This window comes from Grampus griseus (assembly GCF_964374135.1).
Source record: "Grampus griseus genome assembly, chromosome: 2".
Lineage (NCBI taxonomy): Eukaryota > Metazoa > Chordata > Mammalia > Artiodactyla > Delphinidae > Grampus > Grampus griseus.
This window is the reverse complement of record NC_139018.1, coordinates 158,926,123-158,950,827: the sequence shown is the minus strand read 5'-3', so window position 1 is coordinate 158,950,827 and position 24,705 is coordinate 158,926,123. Positions and strand designations below refer to the sequence as shown.

The window sequence follows — 24,705 nt, the reverse complement described above, 5'->3', positions numbered from 1 at the left end:
TTCTAAATATTCCAGCAATGTACCCCAGTATAAATGGATTTTTAAAGATTTAATGAACCATACAAAAACTGACTGCCTTTCTTTTACTCCCTGGGAGACACCAAAAGCCAGCCTAGGACTGTAAACTAAGTCCCGAGTCTTTCAATAGAGCACTCAGTGCAGTTACCACCCTCCATCCCAGCCTCCCGCGCGGACACACATACGTGGTGCTCACAGATCCACGTGGTGCTCACAGATCCACAGATCCAAGCCTCCCACTTGGACACAGGCCACACACAGACGCACACACTGTGGTTGATAGTTTGAGAGCATCATAAAACAGAAAATCATCCCACTGGGAGAAAGAAAGCAAACTGAAGGCCTAACTCACCTCTAACACGCTCTTCCTCGGTTCAGTTACACAGCACAAAATACAAAACACGATTTTTTTCCTTGATGACCATTCCTAAATCCAGCCACACAGACACTGTCACTCTGCAGTCTCCTGCACCTCTGAGTGGACAGCTGTCATGCAGGAGACCACCTGCCAGGCCAGAGTACCCTGAGCTCAGCCTGGGCGGCCCTGACACCCCAAACCAACGCCCGCCAAGCCCCTGAGCCCCCGAGCCCCCGAGCCCACTGCAGGCTGCACCCCGGAGCAGGGACAGGGGCCAGCACCCTCCTCGGGAAGGTGGGCCAGGAGCCCAGCGGGGCTCCAGCCTTCTCGGGAAGAGACAGGAATGAGGGACGGGTCAGCACATTTCATCCTTCACCTCACCCCGTCAGGGGCCCTCAGCACCTCCCAGGGAGCTGGCACACTGACCTGACCGAGACTCACTCAAGGGCAGCAGATCCAAGCTGCCCTGGGTTACACGTGGACTGCTCCTTCACCTCCTGCTTTGGCAGCTTCGTCTAACTGTCCCTGACCCATCATCTAACTGCCCCTGACCCACCATCTAACTGCCCCTGACCCACCATCTAACTGCCCCTGACCCATGGTCTAACAGCCCCGACCCATCATCTAACTGCCCCGACCCATCCACCATCTAACTGCCCCTGACCCATCGTCTAACTGCCCCTGACCCATCACCTAACTGCCCCCAACCCATCGTCTAACTGCCCCTGACCCATGGTCTAACTGCCCCGACCCATCACCTAAATACCCCGATCCATCAGGACGGAAGCTCAGCCTCGAGGAAGGTGCCTATGCACCACTCACTCTGCATGGACCTCCTGCTCTGCCCAACACTAGGCTGAAGAGATCGGTGATGACAGAACGGAGTCCAGAAGGTCTTGCCAATTCTCCCAAGTAAGGAAAGATGAACATTTCAAATACCCAGCTCACTTGATTCAAAACTTGTCATTAATACAGCAGCACCTGTTCTCCCACTATCAGTGCTTCACAGACTCCACTCCTCAGAGCAAAGCAAATGCAAAAAGACACATCTTAATATTCATTCAGGTTTAATTATCTTAAAAAAAAAAAAAAAAAAGTGGCTCCTTGCTGCCAGAGGAGTGTTTCTTAATTAACTCCAGCTTTAGTCATAGTTGCCGTGCAGTTTCCAAGTACCCTGTTTTTCCACAAAGGACACACTTCCCCCTCCTTTATCCACTTTATGGAAAAGTCACCCACCCCCTGGAACGTGCATATCCACCCGTCATCTTTACGGTGACATCTGAGCGCAGTAAATCCAGCGTGTCAAGCCACGGCTGTCCGCAGGGGAGGGCGGACAGCACCACGGATTCCTTGTGGAGATGGGCTGCTGGAACCAGCACCACACTGCAGAAGGAACATGCAAGAAATCCTTCTCGATGGTTATCAGCGTATGGTCTCTTAAAAGTGCATCTTCTTCTAATTATTCACAAATAATAGAACATGTAATAGGGACTTCCCTGGTGGCACAGTGGTTAAGAATCTGCCTGCGAATGCAGGGGACATGGGTTCGAGCCCTGGTCTGGGAAGATCCCACATGCCACGGAGCAACAAAGCCTGTGGACCACAACTACTGAGCCTGCGCTCTAGAGCCCGTGAGCCACAACTACTGAGCCCGCGTGCTGCAACCACTGAAGCCTGCGCACCTAGAGCCCGTGCTCCACAACAAGAGAAGCCACTGCAATGAGAAGCCCGCGCACCGCAATGAAGAGTAGCCCCGGCTCTCTGCAACTAGAGAAAGCCCACGCGCAACAAAGAAGACCCAACGCAGCCAAAAATAAATAAATAGATAAATTTATTTTTTTTAATGTAATAACAGTTGAAATTATTGGGGTAACTTCCTTTCAAAAAGAACATGTTTGCATTAGTTATGTTTTATAGCCCTGTAACTCGATGTGTCTATTTTTGGATCTCTCTGGGTTTGGGGGGTGGGGGGAGGACACCCTTGGGGCCGTGCCTAGGGCCGTGGCAGAGATGACCCCCCAGGGCCCGGGCAGTTGCACGTGGTGCCAGGCAAAGAGAAGCCCAGGCCGGGGCAGAGCGTTGATGCTCCCTGGGGCTGTGGGAGGGAGACTGTCCTGGGGCAACGGGGAGCCCCTAAATCTATCAAAGCAGAAAGGCACAGCTTACAGCTCTAGCAACAATATAGAGGAAACAATGGGAGATCCAAGGTGAGAGAGGAAACGAAGGCAAGAGGACTCCAGGCCAGGGAACCGGGAAACAGCACAACTTTGGGGAGTACAGAGGAAACAATGGGAGATCCAAGGTGAGAGAGGAAACGAAGGCAAGAGGACTCCAGGCCAGGGAACCGGGAAACAGCACAACTTTGGGGAAACATGAGAGTCCGTTCTGTCATGACGGGCAGAGCGAAGAGAGGTGGTGGGAGATCAAGGCGAAAGGTAGGCAGGGGGCCGTTTTCAGGCCGATATATGTTGTTTTTACCTGGAAGGCCCTGCTGACCCCATGGACTTCCCTGTGCTGGAGAGTGTTGTGATGAAAGCTGTCCTTGGGGAGTTTCCCTGCTGGGAACATGCAGGGTGGGTCACCGCACGTGGTGGGGGGGGTAGGTCATGAACCAGGAGATGCTCTTAACAAGTGGTGGCTGGAGAGCTTTATTCCCAAAGCCTGATACCTATCAATTATATGTAAAGTGTCTCATTTTAAGCAAAACCCAATGAATGTAAGCAATACCACATTTAGATCATTACAGTGGAGCCGCATATTACCCAAAGGTTAGGCACTCAACAGCATGAATAAAATGAGCTTAACATATGGGTAAACCACCCTTGAAAACTCCATTTAATCACCCATAATCACAAGGAGATGCTCCCACGATGGGAGGACTCAGGAATGGACACCACAGGGGACAAGGGTCTCCCACTTCCAAGGCCACACTCAGTCCACAACACACACTCACGAGGGGGTAGCCACTTTCACCCCATCTACTGTCTGCCTGTCTCTGCTGAGCACAGAGAATTTAACTCATTATGATGAAACACCCCCGTGACGCAACACCCATAAGCTTCCACCCCCAAAAAGTCCACGTTAGAAAAATAACTACCTCTTTTTTAAACATGACGCTGTTTGGCAAACAGCATATAATTGAAAATATTACCAGTTGTTCAAAGGTCAGTCTCCACCATTTTCCAGAATCCTATCTAAGAAAGGTGAACTCATACTCAAGTTCTAATCAGTATGTAGAACATTGGAAGAGCTGCATTCTGAATACTGTTCATTAGCAGACTGATGGAATTACTTCATTTCCTCATCGGCACATGAACTTGAGGGTATATGGCTAATTTATCTCACAGGACATTCCAGTAAAGGAATCATGAGTGGCCCAGCCACTTTGAACCTCTTAGAGAAGATGCCACATAAACCTAAGGTGTTATTATCATTATCTCTTTCTGCAGTATAGCCTGGAAAAGCCGTCAGGTCTTTGGACTCATGAAGTAGGAACTCCAACTACTTCTTAGGTTTTCAGCCTTGAAGGTTCAGGACATACATTTTATTACTGTGCCCAGATCAAGAAAAAGAGAATTTTAAAACATGCCACAAAACAATAAAAAGACTAAATGTTTGATGTTACATGCAACACACACACACACACACACACACACACACACACACACACACACACACACACACACACACCCCTACACGGACAGCAGAATAAAGATGGTCACAAGTTCACAAGTTCCTGGACACTCCTGGCTTTGAGAAGTGCAGCCAGAATCCCCTGCCCAGGAGCCTGGGCTGCTTAGTGACCGGTTTGGCACACAGAAGACAGGGATAATGATTCTGTGCTGGCGTCCAGGTCTAGGTCTTTAGAGAGTGACAGCTTCCTCTCCTGACTCCAAGAGCCCTGAGCCCTCCATGCTGGAGACGAAACGACACGATGCTCTGGTCAACAGTCCCAGCGAACCCCAAGCTTCTACCACCCCCACCAGCACCAGACACGTGAATGCAACCATCTAGGTCCCCCCAGACCAGATCACCTGCCAGCTGAATACCCCTGAGTAACCCCAAGTGAAGCAGAAGAACCACTGGGCTGAGCCCTGCCCAAACCCTGACCCACTAAATCATGAGACATAATTAGTTGTTGATTTAAGTCATGAAGTTCTGGGTGGTTTGTTAAGCAGCAATACCTAGACAAACAAATTTTCAAGCAACATTTTTACTAACTAACTATGGTTAAGTGCTATTTGAAACTGCTAAATAAGAAAAACATTCTCACACGGGCACGGCTCCCAGACACATTACGCCTTTAACTAAAGTAATTTCTAACAGGTCTGTAAAATTCAGTACTGGTAAGTTCTTATAGCTGCAGCATCTTTGAAGACAATGTTTTAAATGTTATTACCAAGAACTGCACTTTGCAGCTCTGAAAGCTCCCTTGAGGAAATGATGTCATGTCTTAATCACCTCTTGCCAGTGAGCCCTGTGCTGGGTCTTCCCTGCACCGCAACACGGGAGCTCAGCCCCACGTGCAAATGATCCAAATGAAGGTCAGTTGGCAAATTTCATGTGAAGAATGACAGCTGGGTGCTCCCCTGGTGGCACAGTGGTTAAGAATCCGCCTGCCAATGCAGGAGACACGGGTTCGAGCCCTGGTCCGGGAAGATCCCACATGCCGCGGAGCAACTAACCCTGTGCGCCACAACTACTGAGCCTGTGCTCTGGAGCCTGTGCGCCACAACTACTGAGCCCGCGTGCCTAGAGCCTGTGCTCCACAACAAGAGAAGCCGCCACAATGAGAAGCCCGTGCACCGCAATGAAGAGTAGCCCCTGCTCGCCGCAACTAGAGCAAGCCTGAGCGCAGCAACGAAGACGCAACACAGCCAAAAATAAATTAATTAAATAAATTTTTTAAAAAAGAAGAATGACAGCTGGTCATCTGTCCTCTTTTCCCTACTTCGAGTAACAGAGGAAACGTATAAAAATGTAGGGTATAACGAGCCCTGATGCCAGGAAAAACAAAAACAATCATGCCGCGTCAAAGCTCATAAAACGGATCCGGGCAGGCACATCCTCTGACCCATGTTCAGGTTCCCGAGGCCTCGGGCCAGAGACACGTTTGCCCTCACTCTGGTGTGGGGATGGGGACTGTTCGACGGGAATATTCCAACAAGCTGAGTGTGGAAGTGTGTGAGAGGGACGCCCCGCTGGCCTGGTGAAGCCTGCCTTCTCTCCTACACAGGAGGCTCAGCCACAAACAAGCTGGAAAAGGAACTCCAGCAAAACGAGCATTCAGTCCACTGCTCACAAGCCTGCTTTACCCAAAACCAAAAATCTTAGCTGCCCTGTCTCTACACATCACAGGCACCCAGAGGACATCATATGACTCACACCAAAACTCGCATGTTTTACTCAATATGACCTTTCCTTTCCCGACGCATTTCTATCCCACGTGCTGTCTTTTTACGGCTCCTCCTGGACCCTTTAACTCATTTATGTTATTAAACTCAGACTAGATATCCATGAGTTAACGGCTAAAACCTAAGGAATACATAATATGGGTGCTGTCAACTGTGTCCACAAATAAAACTCAAAAATTAACAGTCATTAAAGTGAGTGACTTCATTTTGAAAAAGAACAGATGCTTGTATACAAATAACTGAATCACTTTGCTGTACACCTGGAAACTAACACAACATTGTTAATCAACTATACTCCAATATAAAATAAAAATGAAAAAAAAAAAAGAAGTGAGTGACTTCAAAAGAAATGAAAATGTACAGATTGGGCCATTGTCACTTAAGTGACCAGCCTGTGAGCAAGATGGCTGATCCTCTCAACTTGTGTTCTGGAAATTTCCACGCACAGCTACAAGGCGGCAGGTTCCAGGTCACATAACACAACAACCCCAAAAGGCCTGGAGGCTGCTCTAAACCAGAGGTTCTCCACCCTGGCGGCACAGAGAACACCCAAGGAGCTTCGTAGCAATATAAGTATCCACCTCGGCCTGGAGATCTGATTCCCGTGGCTCGTGGGGAGCCTGGGCATCTGGTTCTTAAAACCCTGCAGCCAGGGTTGAGGGCAACTGCTCTGGAACCATCTGGGGATCTGGCCAAAATGCAGATTCTGACAGAGTCTGGGATGGGATCCATGATTCTCTTCTAACAAGCTTCCAAGCAAAGCCAGTGTTGCTGGTCCACAGACCACACCTGAGCAGCAAGGGGCTTCGACATCTCGCCAAGCACACAGGAGCCTCCTTGACCCAACCGACTCTGTCATCCTGAAGGCGCACTTCTTCCTTAAGCGCATGAGCCACTCAAGGAAACCCAGGTCAGAAAACAACCTGTCTTCTCTGATGGGCACTGTTTACTCTTTCTTCTGGGACAGCACTGACTCTCCAGCCAGAGGGGTCACATCAGATGTACAATTTTTTGCCACTTTCTTAATCCATTTTAGCCCAAGCGTCCTCACCCGTAAACTCGGAGTTGCATCACTACCACTCCAAGGGATTAAGGAATACACTGGGAGCACGAGCCCAGCACTTGGGGCCTAATGCACAAAATGTCCCAAAGCGCTAACCATGACTCTTGATAATAAGGGTATCACTGCTTCTATTTCCTGATAGAACCAGGACCATTGTGTCCTGGTTCCCCTCCTGCCTGTCGGAAACTCCTCAGTGAATTAGGACTGCGAAGACGTGATGGGGATCACTGTTAAAGGTACTTTCTCAGCAGCTCTCCAACCTGATAGGCAGATAAATAATGCCCTTGATACAGCATCTCTTGTGCAAGAGCTTTCGATCATCCATCCTGACCGAAAAAGCTTATTGACACCAAAAGCGAAGACTGACCTGAAAATACTACTCTCCTGAATCTATAGAGGAAGCAGCCTCCCTCCTCGTAGGTGGAAAAACAGCCCAGGACCAAAAACTCCTCTGCTTTAGATTAAAATCCCACGCCAACCACCTATCAAAGCAGATCTGTCTAAAACTCTCCCAGGTAAAAGAGTAAAACTTAAATGTTCTCAGCAAGCATAAAGAAAGAAATATGCGAGGTGATGGATGTGTTAGTTAACTCGATGGCGGGGAAAGTCTGCACAACGTATACATGTATCAAATCATGGTATACGCTTTAAATATGCTACAATTTTATTTGTCAATTATACTTCAATAAAGCTGGGGTGGGGGTGGGGGGGGACTCTCCCAGAGTTACCTCTCTACAGTTTTGTTATAAAATGCTGGGGTATTCTGGAAAGGTTTTGAAAGCACCATTCATCACTTTCATTACAAAGCACAAAAACACAGGAAATTGTGAATGGAAAAGATGTGTATAAATTCCAATGTCCCATGCCACTGTATCTGTTTTTCATGTCCTGTATTTGAAACAAAAGCTTTGGATTTCAAATGCATTCACATGACACGGTGTTTACAAACAAATACGGGAAGGGATCAAAGTCAAAATATGGATGTTGCACAACTAGATAAGCTTTATGGTTTTAATCACTACCTAGCAACTTCCCTACGAACATAGGCAGAGAGGGAGGAAGCGTTCCTTTAATTAATGAGAGGCTTAAAGTCCTCAGAGAGGAAGACGACTCTCAATATTGTGGTGGGGAAGAGGTATATGAGAAGAGGTGGTCCCCTTGAGCACAAAGCCAGCTGAGTTGTGATGACTTGGCAAGACTGACAGAGTAGTACGGCCACACCCAGAGCAAGCCTCCCGGATACCACTCCTGGGTTCAGGATGATAAATAGGTCAATTCTCCTTGGGTGCAGTCTTCAGGTGACTGGCAAAGGGTGCCTTTAGCTGAACTAAGGTATTACAAGTCGCATCAATCTGCCAACCCTTACAACTACCTACCCAAGCAAAAGATGCTCTATGTTCACTGACTGCTGATGTAGCTGCCCAGAATCACCATCTTAAAGATCCAGAGGAGTAAAGAAGTGTTATCCATTTATCTCTGTTATCCAAAGAAATGGGCACGTGAATTATAGAGGCCTATATAATAAAGGATTAGAGGGGTCAAAAAATGTCGACTTTCAGGTGGTGATGTGATGAATTGGGAGATTGGGATTGACATATATACACTAATATGTATAAAATGGATAACTAATAAGAACCTGCTGTATAAAAAAATAAATTAAATTAAATTTTAAAAAAAAATGTCGACTTTCCCATTTTATTTTATAACTCAGATGAGCTCCAAGGTATTCTCAGAACTACAACTAGTAATTAAAAGCTAAAGGTCTTTAAAACATCTGTACATTTTATAAATATCAATAGTATTGACAATTTCTAGTTTTACTCTTTCCAAGTTTCAAAACATTTTTTAATGGAAAAATGTGTAACCAATGCCTTTTAAAATATTGTAAATACAGCAAAGAAATTTTCCATAATCTCCATTCATCTAGCAGTATGGCAGCCACAATTATTTTAGAAAATAACAAGGGCTAGTAGTAGAAAAAGCAACACAGTTAAGATAGACAAACACACTTCTTGATCTGTGAAAGAATCAGCTTTAACTACTGCGTTATCAGAACATTCTTTTTCCCTATTTCCAACTGATTTATTAATAAATACTAAAACTGGAATTTCTCTAGTACGTTTATGAAGAACGTAGTAACTCTTTAACAAATCTTGAAAAATGACAACTGGTATCATACATCAAATAAAAATCAAGTTGACTTTATGAATTAGCCATGAAAAGTGTGCCTCATCTATGTGTAAAACCTGAGACAAAGAAAAAGATCTAAAATTGACTAAGAGTCTATAATATGGCAGGGGATTATCTACATTAAATCCCTTGATCTTCATTACTGCCAACAAAAGAAAACATTCCCAAATTACAGATGAGAAAATTAAGGCTCACAGAGCTGGTGGGACTTGCCAAAGTTCAAAACTACTGTGGCCAAAACCAAAAACTAGAAAAGCTCTTCCACTATGGACATCTTTGGAGCATCTAAATCAATGTCACTGGGATTTTATTCCTCAAGCTGCAGAAGGAAGTTTTCGAGATTTTTTTAAGGGAGAACTTTTTTTTACCAAACATTCAATTTCCCACATCTAGAGCAATTCTAAGGAGGATGAGAAGAAACAATTTAGAAGCATTTACTCAAGTGAGCCTTAGTCACTGGCAACCGTTCTTAGCAAAAACGAAAGAACAGTACAGTTCACCTTTACTCCGTTTTACTTCCTACAATGCTTTTTTACATTCTCTCTTCATACCCTCACAACAATCCCATGAAGCACGTGGTATTAGAAGCCAAGGATCCTGGGCTTACAGAAGTTGCCCTTCTCGCTCTCAGACACACAAATGATGCAATCTGCTCTTCTGAATCCTGGCCCAGAGTGTGTCACACTGATGTGCCTGCCTCCTAGGAGGAAAAAAACACCCACCACCAAACTTTCCACTTCCAGCTAATTGTGTTTTTGCAAACAGCTGTGTTTTTAACAAGTGGGTCATAAAATACAAAAGATAAAACTGACTCCACCATAAAAAGTTCAGGGTTTTATCAGCTTTCCAGGTTTCCTTGGAAAAAATATCCCTGATAGTATGTGCCTTTATAATTGAAAATATGCCTCATTTCATATTCCTCAGGCAGTACAAATGCTGAAACGCCACCATCTTCCAGATGCAGTTGTCTAAAGAGTTATCAATCCAAATGAGGCATTTTCACTTAGAGATCCTCTTGGTTTGTCTGAAAGGTTTTTTCCAGATCTCTAACAAAGTGGTAAAGATTCCAAATCCTACACTCAACTTTCATGGATTTGTGATTAGTCATATCCTGTGCGGTGGTACACCAGGAACCAATATCCTGCACATTCCACCTCCTTCTTCTGCAGGTGCTGCTGGCTGGGATGAGAGAATCTCAGGTTAGAGTATAACCCTGCTGGGCAGGAACCTGGCTAACTATTATTCACATATGACTTTGCACACTGGATTTCAGAATTACAAATGATACATCTAAAATGCCTTTGTGTGGTCACTGGGAAATGGCTTTTTAATTCTGGATTCAATATTAGATTTAGAAAAATATTAAAACACGAACATGAAAAAACTTTCCCAGTTTTTACTGTATACTTAAAAGAACTAGAACAAAAACACCCATTCTCATATCAACCACTTACACAGAAATGGCATTCTCTTTTTTGTGTTTTTCACCTGTTAATACCACATATTTTCAGTATTCAGCAATTTTAGGTTTTTGATATACAGTGACTTGTTTTCTGAAATAAACACTGAGAAGGAAACATTGATTTTTATTGTAGAATATCTCAAAGAGGCCTTTTCAGAAACAGAAATCCTATCATACAGGGATGTAATACAATAACGAGAAAAACTATACACCAGAAAAAAATAAATCTGGGTTCCGAAAAATTAAGTCTTACTGTTTCTGTATATTAAAGAACATTAAAAGTGGGAATAATATTGACCTGTCATCTCTAAAGCCACTTAAATTTATACCACCATAGAAATACCATTTAGAACCATGCAGAAGCGTACATTTAGTTTCGCTTCACAAAATGAATAGTCTTATTAAGTTACCTCTGACCATGTAATTTTATTTTAAAAGATACTTATCTTGGGACAGTAAGGAATTCTGAGGGACAGTCCAGGCGAAATACATACTAACTTTCAAACAGTATATGTTTGACCTGGGGGCCAAGCCCATCATTTCAAAGTAAGGGAAGCAAAACATTCTCACAGGGAGGGTGGATGGAGTAGAGATCTACCCTGTCTGCGCCTCTGAAAAGCCACTGCACACCACTCATGCCTCATGGTCCCACAGGCAGACAACCAACCATGCAGACTCAGGGTGGCTGTCACCGGGAAACAGACATCAGAGCCCAGCCCAGAACTTCTGAATATGAGAAGATGAAGATGGGAAAACTGGCGCTCACAGAGCTTGTGAGATTTGCCAAAGCTCCAAACTACTGTCCCAAACCAAAAACTGGAGAAGCTCTTCCACAAAGGACATCTTAGGGCATCCGAACCAACGGCCAGGGCAGCTGGGGAGCTGGGGAGGAAGGAATCTCTGGCCGAGGGAGAACAAGGCAGAGCAGGTGAACGGTTAGTTGGTGAAGCCTTTAAAGGGGGGACCAGGGGACTCGGAGCCTCAGCAGTCGGGGGCTTAGCAGACAGCACCAGGAGAGAGTAGGCAGGCTTGCGAAAGCAGGTTCACACATTGTATGGAAAACTCCTAAAAATAGCCGGTCTTCATTTGAGGTTTTTGAGTATCTCTGACACAGAAAAACACAGAACAGTCCCATGTTTTATGGGACTCTCAGAACTATAAAATACATAAAAATGGAGCTTTGTTCATAGTGGCTTACGTAGTCTATTTTTTTTAACATCTTTACTGAGACACAACAGCATTCCATAAAATTCACCCATTTAAAGTGTACAATTCAATGATGTTTAGTATATTCACAGAGACATACAACCATTACCACTATCTAAATTTAGAACATTTTCATCACCCCAAAGACCAATCCCATCCCCATAAAGAGTCACTCACCATTACCCTCAACCCCCAAGCGCTGGCGACCACTACTCTACTTTCTCTATCTATAGATTTGCCTACTTTGGTCATTCCGTATATATGGACTCATACAATATGTGGGTCTTTATGACTGGCTTCCTTCACCTAGAATAATGTTTGCAAGGTGCATCTACAGCGAGGCATGTATCCTAACTTCATTTTTACGGCTTAATAATATTCTAATGTATGGATATACCACATTTTATTCAGTTGAACACTTGGCTTGTTCTGTTTTTCGGCTGTTACGAATAATGTTGCCATGAACATTCATGTACGTGTTTTTTGTGTAGACATGTGTTTTCGTTTCTCGTGTGTGTATGTGTGTATGAGCTATTACTGAGAGAAAAAAATTAAATAATTCACGTTTCAAGTCACTTGGAATGAAGCTGGAAATTTTATTTCTAAGTTCCAATATGAGTTGATGGAGGCAAAAAGAATAAACAAAAGTAATATTTAACAACAAGAACCACATGAAGATGGCAGGTCAGACACAGAGCCATGAAGGAAAGGCATTTTTACATAATCCTTCCAAATGGAAAAAAATTTTCAACAGGATAAAATAATGACTAAAAGACAAAAAATAATCACCTTTCTACTATGTTCACAGAACTCTGCATTTCTTTTCATAAAGATTTTTCTATTTTCCATGTAAAACAGAAAAGATACCCCAAATCAGTAAAATGTATAAAATTCCTGAGCCCCTGTTCTACTGCCATTGACCTTGGTGGCAGCTAGGACTGCTGCGTGAGTGGCCGAGCAGGAGGAAAGCCCCCTGTGTGGGCCTAGCCACCCACCTCCAGCCCGTGGAAAAGCACCTCCACTTGTGGAAAGCACCTTCCTGGACCAACTGTACATATTTCTTTCCATCTTTGAGAAGATGCAGAAGGCTCTGTTCATCTTTCAAATGCTTGCCATCACCCGCCTGCATCCAACTCTACAGGGAGGTACAAGCCTCAAAGGACAGGTGGAGATTCTGTGCAAATGGGGCTTTGAACCTTACCTCCACACCCAATTCACCAGCGTTCACCGTGAGCCAAGAAGCACCTCCCATCGCCAGACTCTCCCTGTGAATCTCAGATCCTAAACATTTCTGTTTACTCCTGGAACTTACCCGTGGATCCCAACCGACAGTTTCAGAAGCGCCAGACCCAGCATAGGTGTGTTTCGGGGCCAGATTCCCGCACTGCCCTGACCACCTGCCTTGAACCGGGCCCAATGCAAACCCCAGGACCATCGCTCTGCTCAGTCTGAAAAAGGGACCAAACTCCCTGAAAACGGCCGACACAAAAGAATAACTTTCAGATACTCCAAAATCCCACTAAATCTGAGTTTCAATTACAATCTCTTTGTGCTAATATGCCAAACATACCACACCTTAAAGTCCTTAAAATTACAGTCTCCGAAGCAAAAGTACACTTTCTGTGTGAGAATACGTGCCGTGTATTTGTTCTCAACTTCGTATCTACTCAACTTGTAAGATGACTACGTGGCAGATACTAGCCATATAGGTAAGACCGAGGCAGGGCCATCACCTTCAAGCACCTCACCTGGAGGAGAAGGGGCACAGTTCTGTTCCTAAACAAACACACCGAAGCACCCACAGCAAAGCACGTTCCTCCAGGTCAGTGCGGGAAGCTCCTGAGACAAGTGCCCAGCAGGGAGAACCTCAGGCCGCCTTGGGATGCAGGGCCAGCCTGAACTGAGCTGAGGCTCCAGGGATGAGCAGACAGGAAGTGAGCAAATGGTCCAGGTGGGAGAAACAGAAAATGCCAGAGCAAAGGCAGGAAAGTGCAAGCAAGGCCAAGTGGGTAGGGGTGGGGTAGGGGGTCTGGGGAGGGAGAGGCTGGAGGCAAGAGGGGTCCTGCAAGGGACAGGCCCTGCTGCGGCGGCAGAACTTGGCCTCTGGGGAAAGCGGGTGTGGAGGCCCTTAAGCAGAAGAGTACACGGAGAGTTGCATTTTAGAAAGAACAGCCTTTCAGACATGTTTGTTTATTTTTTCCTTTCTGAAAGGGAAGACGGGAAGATGTTAATGAAATAATAAGATTTATTTCGTTTCACTATTCAAAAATATGGTCATTCAAATTCTGCAACAATCTATTTTCCTAAAAGTTTCAATAAGCTCGTGAATGTGTAACAACATGCAGTCATCCATCTGTTCACGAGAAATCTCACACCAACCACAAGGTTTGTCATAAAAACCAAGATTTACACGATTTTAGTAATCAACAGTCCTCCTCCCCCCCAAAAAAAGGAAAGCACATTTTCAAAAGTTACTGCCCATAAATTTGTTATTTTTTTTTAATAACAACAAATTGCTATTAAATAACTCTCACATAACTCTTCCAGGCTCAAGGGACAGAAGCAGTGGCCCCAAAACCACAGGCCCAGAAAGCAACCTAGGGTAAAGCCAATATCCACAACTTTTACGTTCCCTGCCTCGTACATACACACACACACACACACACACACACACACAGATTTGCTCCTCTGATTGTGGCGCTGCTTAGGCAAATATTACCATTTCTACCTATTCTTTAATTAAATTACACACTTTCTTCTTAAGCAAAGAGGAAAAATCCAAACAGGAAGAGCAGACTGCTTGGGAAAGCCTCGCAGGCAGTAAAACCATCCACCCAGTAAAACCCATTAGGGATCCAGAGGCAGTGCTGAGGAGCTTCCCGTTCACCATCCCCTCGGTACTCCCGGGAACCCTGCAAGGGAGTAACCCGGTTTAGAGGGGAGGAAATGAGGCTCTGCAGGGTTGGTGTGCCCAAGGTTCAACAGTGAAAACAGTTAGGTCTCCAAACCCAATCCAAAGCTCCCCCTGCCAGAAGAGGGCTATGGGCAGCACAGCTGCCTCTCAGCTAAGAGGCTCCAGCCGCCCCCCACCCTCACTTCTGCCTTTAGCCCGTCCTCCCTCCACTACTCAGCAATCAGCAGTGTTTCTGTGGATGGATGCAATCCTGGTGGTCCCCCCAGAGGAGCGCTCGTCCTGCCCAAACACCCCAGTCCTCCATCAGGGACCATCAGACTGCAGGAAGTAACAGTGTCTTGCCCCAGCGTCCGCAGTCCTCCTCAGCTTGGTCCTGCCCCACCATCCGACAGGAAGGCAGCACAGGAGCCAAACTAGCCCTGATGCTCACCTGCAACGCCTCTCTCCCACCTCTCAGAATGGCAGCAACTCTCCAGATTCACAGGGCTGGACCCTACCGAAGCCCTACAGACTGGGCCACCTGGGCCAGGCAGGTGCTTCTGGAGGTCACCCCACTAACCGGTTAGGAAGCACTGTCCTAAATCCAGGCCAGCCTTCCCACTTACTAAGCCCAAGGCAAACCCCCCAGGCCATAATAACCACTCCCATCTCCGAAATCCAAAAGCAACTACTGTCTGTACGTACCACCCCGTTGCTAATTAATGCCATTGCCTACTGTAATTTATAGTTTAATACATTCAGCGTCTCCCAGATTACATTCTTCTGCAGTGCAAGAATTTAGCCTTACATTTCTTCATAGAGCATGACATTTTGCATACAGTAGCCCTTCAACAAATTAACAATTTAAAAAAAAAAAAAAAAGCATGGAGATTTTCTTATCTTTCTCCTAACCAGAGCTGGGATGCACAGCAGGAAAAATGGGAAATCTCAGAGCCAGCCCCAATCCACTCAGAATTAAGAAGGAGCCGGCAAAGCCCTGAGAAGCCGGGTCACCACACTACAGAGTCCCGGCAGTCGGTGCTCTGCACCCTGTGTCCATTGGGGATCATGGATGAGTCAGGCCACAGGTAGGAGAAGAAGGGTCACATACACAGAAAGTCCATGTAACATGGTCCTCAGTGTCTATCAGAGCACCCTCCTTAGAGACGGTCTGGATGAGGATGGGTGGATGGAGAACAGCCAAAGCATTTTCACCCATCAGTGATCATAAACAGAAAACTATTTTTTCACTGGAGAAAAAAAAAATGCTATGAATAAGTGTAAGCCTTCAAAATCTGCTTATTGAGGACATTTCTGATATTAAGTCATGCCACTCCACTGCCCAGAAAAACTGATTTGCTTAACCTGAAGACAGCTCAAGTATAATGCCAAAAAATTAGCCCCATCACACCACAAAACGCTCTCTGCAGGGAAAGTCTTAGTGGCTTGGGATCTTTCTTTCTCTTTCCTTTTTCTTTTCTTCTTTTTTTTTTTTTTCCAGCTTATCTGGTTTTTATACAAAGCCATAAACATGATCTCCCCCCATTTTTCCCCACCAGATGGGAGTTCATCATGGCACATGTCACCTAGCAACCAAACACCACTCTACAGCTACCCAGTTACCCAATTCTTCATACAAAATTTATCTTGTTCTATTCAACAGTAAGGGGTAAGGAAGAGATAAGAGAATAAAAGTTAAAACAAGTGTTAATAAGTGTTTGCTTCATAATCATTTTAAACAGGGTGGGAGAAATGGGAAGAGTGACTTAAGTTTAATCTTAGCCATTACCTAACCATTTAAGAGAAAAAAACACAAATGGACCTGGAATAAACTCCAGCTCTTGCCACAGTTGAGAGTCAACAGTCTTGTGATCCAATAACTGAACTCTGTAGACCACAAAGCCCATTTTAAAACTTACCTGCTGAACTGTGAGTTGCACTTAAAGAGAACTTAAATAATTTTGGAAACCCCTGAATCATCTCTGAGTCATTTATCTCCAACTCCAACAATACCACCACTCTCTGAGAATCACCCTTCCTTCCTTCCTTCTCCACCAGAAAAAGCAATCAATCTCATGCGCACCCTTCCCAACTCAGCTGTTGCGCTCCTCTTGGGGTGCCTTCCCAGGCATGCCGCAAAAACCTGCGCTTCCTTTCCTGCTCCCCAGTCACTGTGAAACCACCACCACTGATACCTAGAAACAAAGTCCAGATCTCTCAGCGATACCTCTCAACTCCATCTAGAAGACACCCCAGAGGCCTGTCTTCTCCGCACTGCACCACGAAGTCCAAAGGCTGGCCGCCCTCACTTGGAGGACAGTGCGGCCCCTTTCCTAGACTCTCACAGTCCAATTTCCACAAGCAGCCAGTGGGTCCCGCAGGTGTCCAGCACCCAGAACAATGCCTTGGACATGGCAAACTCTTAAGAATTTCTGTGGAACATACAAACGACTCAAACAACTACATTTGTATCTCCCAAACAAGCTGTTCGACCAACATGCATCGTGTGCATAATGAAATATGACTAATTTTAAGCATGTAAATGTTTAAGCATGTAAATGACTAATTTTAAGCATGTAAATTTTAAATTAAGCATGTAAGCAAAGAAATGTCGATCATCCCTCCCTACTCAGGAACCTGGACACACTGCAGAGTATATATTACTGTATTTCTCTTTCCTTGCATGATTTATTTTGTTGGTTTCCTGAGTACATATGCAACCTGACTTATTGATATAGAACATTTAGATCACAAACTGTCATTCATAAACAGTGCTTTAAAATGCTAAACATGGGTTTAGAGGGGTTTTCCCCCTTGACAGTGGTTCAAGATAAACAGGTGCCCAATTTCCACTAATTTTATTTGATTTTCAATGAGTTCAACCAACTGTAAAGAACATTTTAGAGCCGTTAAGTAAAGTCAACATCTTCCATCATTGTGTCAGGTTCTTAAACGTTCCCAAGATTATCTTTAAAAGGCCAAATTTATGCTATTTTTCTCTATACTAAAAACAACAGTGTAAAAAGTATTTTTCCCCTCTTAATTTCTGAGACTTTGGAGAATGCCACCCCAGCACCCTGTCTACACTCAAGCAGGCTTGCCAAAGCCACCGTCCCTCTCACCTGCGACCCCCCAAACCCACAGGACGCAAACCACTCCAAGATCGGGGACAAAAAGGAAATTTTGAAAGTGAACATGCTTTCCACCAAACGTTACTCTGCCGCAAAGGAAATATCCTCAGGTGCTGGGGAGAAACTTGGGAGGCGTGGGCTGTTGTCAAACAGACACAGACGATAAAACAATTTAACAAGATGCCTTTTCACTTCTGACACATTGTACAGGAATGCAGCGAAGTGGAGACAATGTTATCACTCCACGGGGAAAAACGGAAAGCTACTCAACTCCAGGCCCGGGCCGCGCGCGGCCCCGGCTCCACATGGAGCTCGTGGCAGACAGGTCAGCGGCGACATGCCTGCAGGAAAACTCGATATTCGGTGACCGATTTCGGGGCTGTGCTCCTTCAAGGAGCCGTGCTCCGTTGCCTCTCGGTCACCGAGGTGCTGGGCTCCAGCGACGATCGCGAGCCAGTGGGAGCGGGTCGGTCTCCGCGCCGCACCCTCATCCGCCCGGGACCCCCGCCCGGCACGCACTAGGGGCTCTCACTGCCCGGCGGGGGCCCAGAGGCACAAGTCAGCCAGCCACTCTCGCAGCGCGCGGAGCGAACTCTGCTCCACCAGCAAAGTTCCCTCGCCCGGCCTCCGCCCGCGGGCCTGGGCGGGGAGCCGGGGCCGCAGCCCGCGGCCGGGAACAGGCGTCCGGCCCGGCTCCGCGCGCCCCGGCGCGGCTCGGGCTCGGCCCCGGGAGGCTCGGGGCGCCGGCGGCCGGGACCCGAGGGAGAGGCAGGGGCCGGGGCCCCGGGCCCGGGCGCGCGGAAGTTTGCGGCCCGCAGCCAGAGCGGGGGGCGCAGGCCGGGCCGGCCGCCGCGCTCTCCCTTTCCCCGCCTCCGCCTCCTCCTCCCCTTCCAGGAAGCGCCATATTGATCCCGGCGCCTTCCCTCCTCCCGCTCCTCCGCCCCTCCTCCGCCCCCCCGGGCCGCCCGCCCCCGCCTGCGCCCCCGGCCCCTCACCTTGGCGATGGCCTTCCGGTAGCGGGTCACCGCTTGCTGGATGAGGTTGAAAACTTTCATGTGGCCGTCCCCGCACGGCACGACCACCCGGGTCCTCCCGAAGCACACGGTCACTTTCATGCCGCCGCCGCCGCCGCCGCCGCCGCGGGCCGGCCCACGCCCCTCAGTGACCGCGGCCGGAGAGGCCGGAGCGCCCCGGGCCGGGGCGGCTGTACGCGGGGCGCGGGGCGCGGCGCGGGCGCGAGGCTAGGGGCCGAGGCCGGGGATCAGATCGGCTCGCATGCCCGGCCCGCCGCCCTCGCCTAGCCTCGCCTGGCCCGGGGCTCGCCCGCCTGTGCCCGCGCGGCGCCGCAGCCTCCGGCCACCTGTTCGGCGTGTCGTCGCGCTCGGCGGCGGGGCAGTGTGGCGCTGGCGCGGCGCTCGCTCCGGGCCGCGGGGGAGGGGACGGCGGCAAGGGGAGGGACGGGGAGGAGGCGCGGGGAGGGGAGAGGAGGGGAGGGACGCAGAGGGGAGGGGAGGAGAGCGGAGGGGAGGGGAGGAGAGCGGAGGGGAGGGAGGGGAGGGGAGGGGAGCGGACGAGAGAGGAGGGGAGGGGAGGGGCGCGGACGGCAGGCGAGCGGACGAGAGGAGAGGGGAGGGGAGGGGCGCGGCGGGCCCACAACACTGTGCACACGCGGCGACCTGGCGCGGGGCGCGGGGCGGAGCGCGCGGCCCTCCCTCCGCCCGCTCCCTGCCAGCCCGCCGACCCCCAGCCAGGGCGCCGCAGCCTCCGACCTCCTGCAGCCTCTCTGGAGCCCCCCTTCCTTTGTCGCTGTGAGGAGCCCCCCTCCTCGGGCTGTAGGGGCCCAGGCGGAACCGCGGCAGACGCCTCGCGCCCCGGAGGGCTTGGTGCTCCCGCCCGGTTCCCCCCGCTCCCGCCCCCGGAGGCCAGCCTACGCGTTACCAGCAGACACGAGGGGGCTTCTCTGCGGGGAGGCCTTTCTCCCGAGGCCACTACTGACCTTGAAGCTCCTGTGACCCCGGGTGACCCACCCGCTTCAACGCGTTTAGCTCAAACATCAGCAACTCATATCGTTTTATTTCTTAAAATTCTGCAACCCAAGCAATCTTAACGCAAAGTTATGAACAATACACTGAGAAGGCCGGCGCTGAACGCTGCCACCTCAGCCGCGGAGAGGAAAGCAACTCCGCAAGGAGTTACCTGCATGGGGACAGGCGACAGTTCAGAGGAACGGAAACCAAGTCAAGAAAAGTAACTGACGCTCCTCTGTCTCAGGGCAGGAATCTTGGTGATCCTTACAACTGTGTGTCATTGTGTTGAAAGAATGGCAAATGTCAAAAAAGGGTTGTCGCCGGCCCACGTCTGTCCCAAACGATAGTGGATTCATTTTTGCCAGCGTTTCTAGGGTGTGTGAAAGCAATCACCAGCTCCGTGGGCTCAAGGAGAACTTCAGCAGGTAGAGCGGGAAGAGCTGGTGACCGTCCACCTCCCTTTTTAAACTAAGGCAACAGGACAGATTCATCTTTTCCAGGATCCCTGCACTTTCCCTGCCCCAGGTATAGTGCGATTTGTCATATAAAACATTGTACTTCCGCTCATCTACAGCCCTTGACCAATACAATCCGTTGTCCTGGCAAAGCAGTGCAATAGGTAGGCACCGTGTGTCAATATCCCACCTTACCCCAGGATGCTGAGGAGTGTTGAAATCACTTGCCCAAGGCCACAGAGAAAGCTTGAGGCAGACCCAGAAAGAGACCCCAGGTTTCTTTCCACACATTCACGGAGAAAGCTCTCAAACTCTTCTGTTCAGCGGCAACGTTCAACTCTTCTACCCAATAATTAAGTTTGTGACAGCGATGACAACACATCTTGCTGAGGTCTTCTTGCTTCTTGTATTAATACTTGGACCCACAATAACAAGTACTGATAATTATAGATGTTGTTTCTGTTTTAATGCTTTGGGGAGGCAGGAGTATTCTAGTTTAGAGTAGGGCTTTCTGAAAATAGTTCTGATTGAAAGGTAAGTTTAGGAAGAGCCAGAGGAAATCAGATGTTGCTGGGATGTAGGTTCAGATCCTGATTCTACCATTTACTAGTGCCTTAGGCATGGCATTCAATCTCCTAGCCTCAGTTTCATCTGCTGAAAAGTGGGACTGATGATTATGAAGATTAAATAATGAGGATTAAAAAAATAATGTATTAAGACACTTAGTACATGCTGCCACATGGGAGTGTGTAGTTTAGTAAAGTCCAGTTACCATAATGTAGGTGAAGGGTAACAAAGTCAGGACCAGACAGCAAAGGAGGATGCTGAGGAGAAAGGGAGAACCGGGGCGGGGGGGGGGGGGGGGGGGGGGGCGGAGCCCAAGACTCAGAGAAATTGCTAGACGTGATACAGCTGTTCAGTATCTGAACCAGGGCTCATGAATCTCAGGCCTGTACTCACTTCACTTTAATTCGATTCCACACGCAGTTAGAGAAGAACGTCCATGGGGAAAGCAGAATTTTTAAAGTGAGTAAGAAAAATATAGATTTTAGAATAAGATAGCTGCTCCAATAACTGTAATTCAAGACATTAAATATTAAGCGCCAGCAAAGTGTTTACAGCAGTACTGAGGAGGGAAGCCTGCCTCCACGAAAGAGGAGCATCCCAGTACCCCTGGACCACTTTACTTACATCAATTCCTTCCACTCTTCAATAGTTAATAAGGGGTTAGACAGTTTTTCAAAAATATGATCATAAGATTAATAATTATAATGTCTGTTTAACTAGGTAAAGCCTTTAAGCTTTATTTAAATCTACCTAGTTTATCTAGATACAGTGATTCCCTTTATATTAATAACTGATGGAAAACTAATGCTGTGTTAATTTAAGACACCAGACACTTTGGTGTCTTGGGTCAAATTCATAAAATTTCCTCACAAATAATGAATCTGTTTTCACTAATATACTCACCTAACACCTAACCATAAAGGTGCATTAGGGCCAGGCCACCTTCACATCTACAAAGTGTTCAGCTTGACCACATTGCTTCTGGCCTGAGATGAGCATAAAATCGAACCCAGTCCCAGTGAGAAGCAAAATCATCAAAGACAAGGGTCAAATGTTACATAAATATCTTCTGGTGTGTTTATTGTCTTAAATTCTGCATATTTCGAGTAAAACAATTATGGCATCTTATATTGTACTTCTCTTTTATAATTGATTGAGTACATTGGTTTTGAAAACACCAGAGAATCCTGAGAATTAATTAGAATCTAGCTGGGCTTCGTGTCTATTTTGCAAATGGACCACATGGACTATAAATTTAACTATATCCAGCAGCATTCATGTGCACAGTGTGTAGGAACAGTACTGTATTACCTAGCATCTTACCCTTAAAAGTTTTAATAATTAGGAATAAAGAAAACATTTATAGGAGTTTTTAAAATTCAGTTGTACTTTAGAAATTAAAATTATCACTGAAATGTTTCACACACATATTGAATGCCCACTCAATATTATACTTAAGACCATGTTAACAATCTTGTATGCCTAGCCTCACACAAGTTTAGTCGAATAGGAGAATTGGATCAGTATTCACCAAATAATTATTGTCCACCTATTTTATACCAAGCACTGCACTGCAGGCTGGATAGTAAGTTCCTCCTTCAAGAGGTGCCCAGTCTGGAAAAAGTTTCAGACATGAATGGTCAGCCACTAGAGTATAATAGGTGCTAGACATCAGGAATGGTGGTGGTACCCAGAGGAAGTGCTCACTCCTGGAAGAGAGGAAAGAGAAGGAGGTGGAAGCAGGCCATCTAGAGCGAAGCTGTCCAAGAGAAACATCAAGAGAACCACATTTGTAACTTTAAGTCTTCTAGTAGCCAGCCACAGATGAAGTTAATTTTAATAATATATTTAATTCAAGCCAGTATATCCTATTATCATTTCAACATATAATCAAGTTTTTAAAAATACTAATGAATATTTTCCTTGCAGGACATTTGGTCCTGTCCAAAACATCCATGAGCATATTTGGTCCATGCCAACTGGTTTTGGAAAGGACCAAATATCAAGGACCTTTTGGCATGGACCAGATGTCTCCATGGATGTTTTGGACAGGACCAAAAATTACCAAATATCGAGAACCTTTTGGCATAGACCGAATGTCTTATGGAAGTTTTGGACAGAACCAAATGTCTGCTAACCAACATTTTTCATACATTTTTTTGCCTACTAATTCTTCATGACCCCATGTGTAGTTTAGACGAACAGCATGTCTCACTCTGAACCTGCCCTCCATATGCATTCACTCATGCATTCACTCGTTCGGCAAACACTGAATAACCAGCACATGTCTGACCTTGTGAGAGCTCAGTGGCTACATGTGGCTCTTGGCTGCCATATTGGACGGCGCAGCTCTGGAGGATGGGACTGCCAATGGCTGGAAGCCACATGCACTGTCGAGAAACTTACTTACAGGTGGACTGAGCTCTCTGAGGGCAGAGGTGGTATAACTCACAGCACTTCCCCAGAATTGTTCTCCCAAGGCTGGACGCACGCTAGTTACTCAGTAAGTGTTTGATGAATGAGTGAATAAATACAGAGGGATGGGGGAAAGATGGTTTCTTGACATAGATATGAATCTTGTAATAGTATAGCTGTGCAGATTGAGAAAAATAAGAACAGCACTTAGGCTCCACAGAGCTTCTCTGTTGTGCAACATTAAACATAAGTCTAAAAACAGTGGTTTTTCTATTGAAGCTTGAGCTCATATAAATTGTATGGGTGAGAGTAACAGCCAATGAAAGAAAGGGGAAAAAAGAGGAAAGGAAAAGAGAGAGGAGGAGCCTTAATAATCCCCCTAGGGCTTCCCTGGTGGTGCTGTGGTTGAGAGTCTGCCTGCCGATGAAGGGGACACGGGTTCGTGCCCTGGTCCAGGAAGATCCCACATGCCGTGGAGCGGCTGGGCCCGTGAGCCATGGCTGTCGAGCCTGCGCGTCTGGAGCCTGTGCTCCACAACAGGAGAGGCCACAGCAGTGAGAGGCCCGTGTATCGCAAAAAAAATAATAATAATCCCCCTAACCTACTGAAAACTGTCATCAGTCATGAAAAGTACTCAGAATGACCTGGTTCAAAACAGAAGAAAATTGCACAGGACAGGGTGGGCCCATCTCCTTTCCCCTCACATCCAACACTGTGTCTTCACTTTCAAGGCTGGTGAGATCCATAAGGCACTTGACTCACCAGCTTGAGACTTCAGATGGGGTGGTATTGACTTTCATGTCCCAACCATGTGCCTCCAAGCCCTCACCTTCAAAATACTCCAGATGACCCTCAACCAGTCCACCAGCTACAGTCACCAAAGTATCCACCACATTCTTGCTGTCCTGTTCCAGCCCCTAGCAATGCCTGGAAGCTGTGTCAGCACTGTCCTGCTTGGAAAAGCTGGAGTCCAGGCTGAGATCTCCACTTCATTATGCCCCCGTGTCATCCAACCATGGAGTGCAGTGAGAGGCCCGGGTTCCTTGCAGAAAGCCATCACCTGCATCCTTCCATCCATCCGTCCAACATCATGATCCACCCGGCAGAGCCCAGGTCCCTAGTCAAATGCCTCTCCCCCTCCTAGGCTCCAAAGCCTAAGAACGAGGGAACTCGTTCAAGTCCTCGAAGGCCAGCCCAGCAGGGCACAGAGCAGGGTGAAGACAGCACAGTTGGTGATGTTGAAACCCAACTATTGGAGACAAATCTGCAGGAGGGTCAAGCAAAGCAGTCTGAGCCACTTACTTCCTAGTGGCCACTTGACCCAAGGCAGATCGGAGCGGCCGGTGGTGTGGAGAGGTGTTTCCACCTGAGGTTCTTTCAGCTGAATCTTTGAGGGCAAAGTTCAGGGTGAAGGTCTCCAGCGAGGCCTAGAGTGCTGTCCTTCTATGTTGGGGGAAACCAGAGGCGTAGGTAGTGAAATGCCTAGTCTGAATCGGGATTCGTAGC

The 24,705-nt window shown here is 47.2% G+C and overlaps 1 protein-coding gene across 13 annotated transcripts in view; it reads right to left on the bottom strand.

The window, feature by feature from the left end:
* The window catches only part of PARD3 (par-3 family cell polarity regulator), a 638,153-nt gene extending 619,116 nt beyond the window's left edge, over positions 1–19,037 (bottom strand). For all 13 annotated transcript variants that reach the window (XM_082648190.1, XM_082648201.1, XM_082648198.1 and 10 more), the window contains exon 1: positions 18,731–19,037. In XM_082648190.1, coding sequence (XP_082504316.1) covers positions 18,731–18,850 — 120 coding nt within the window. In that variant the 5' untranslated portion in view covers positions 18,851–19,037. The remainder of the gene's footprint in view (positions 1–18,730) is intronic.
* Between the last annotated feature and the right edge of the window lie 5,668 nt (positions 19,038–24,705).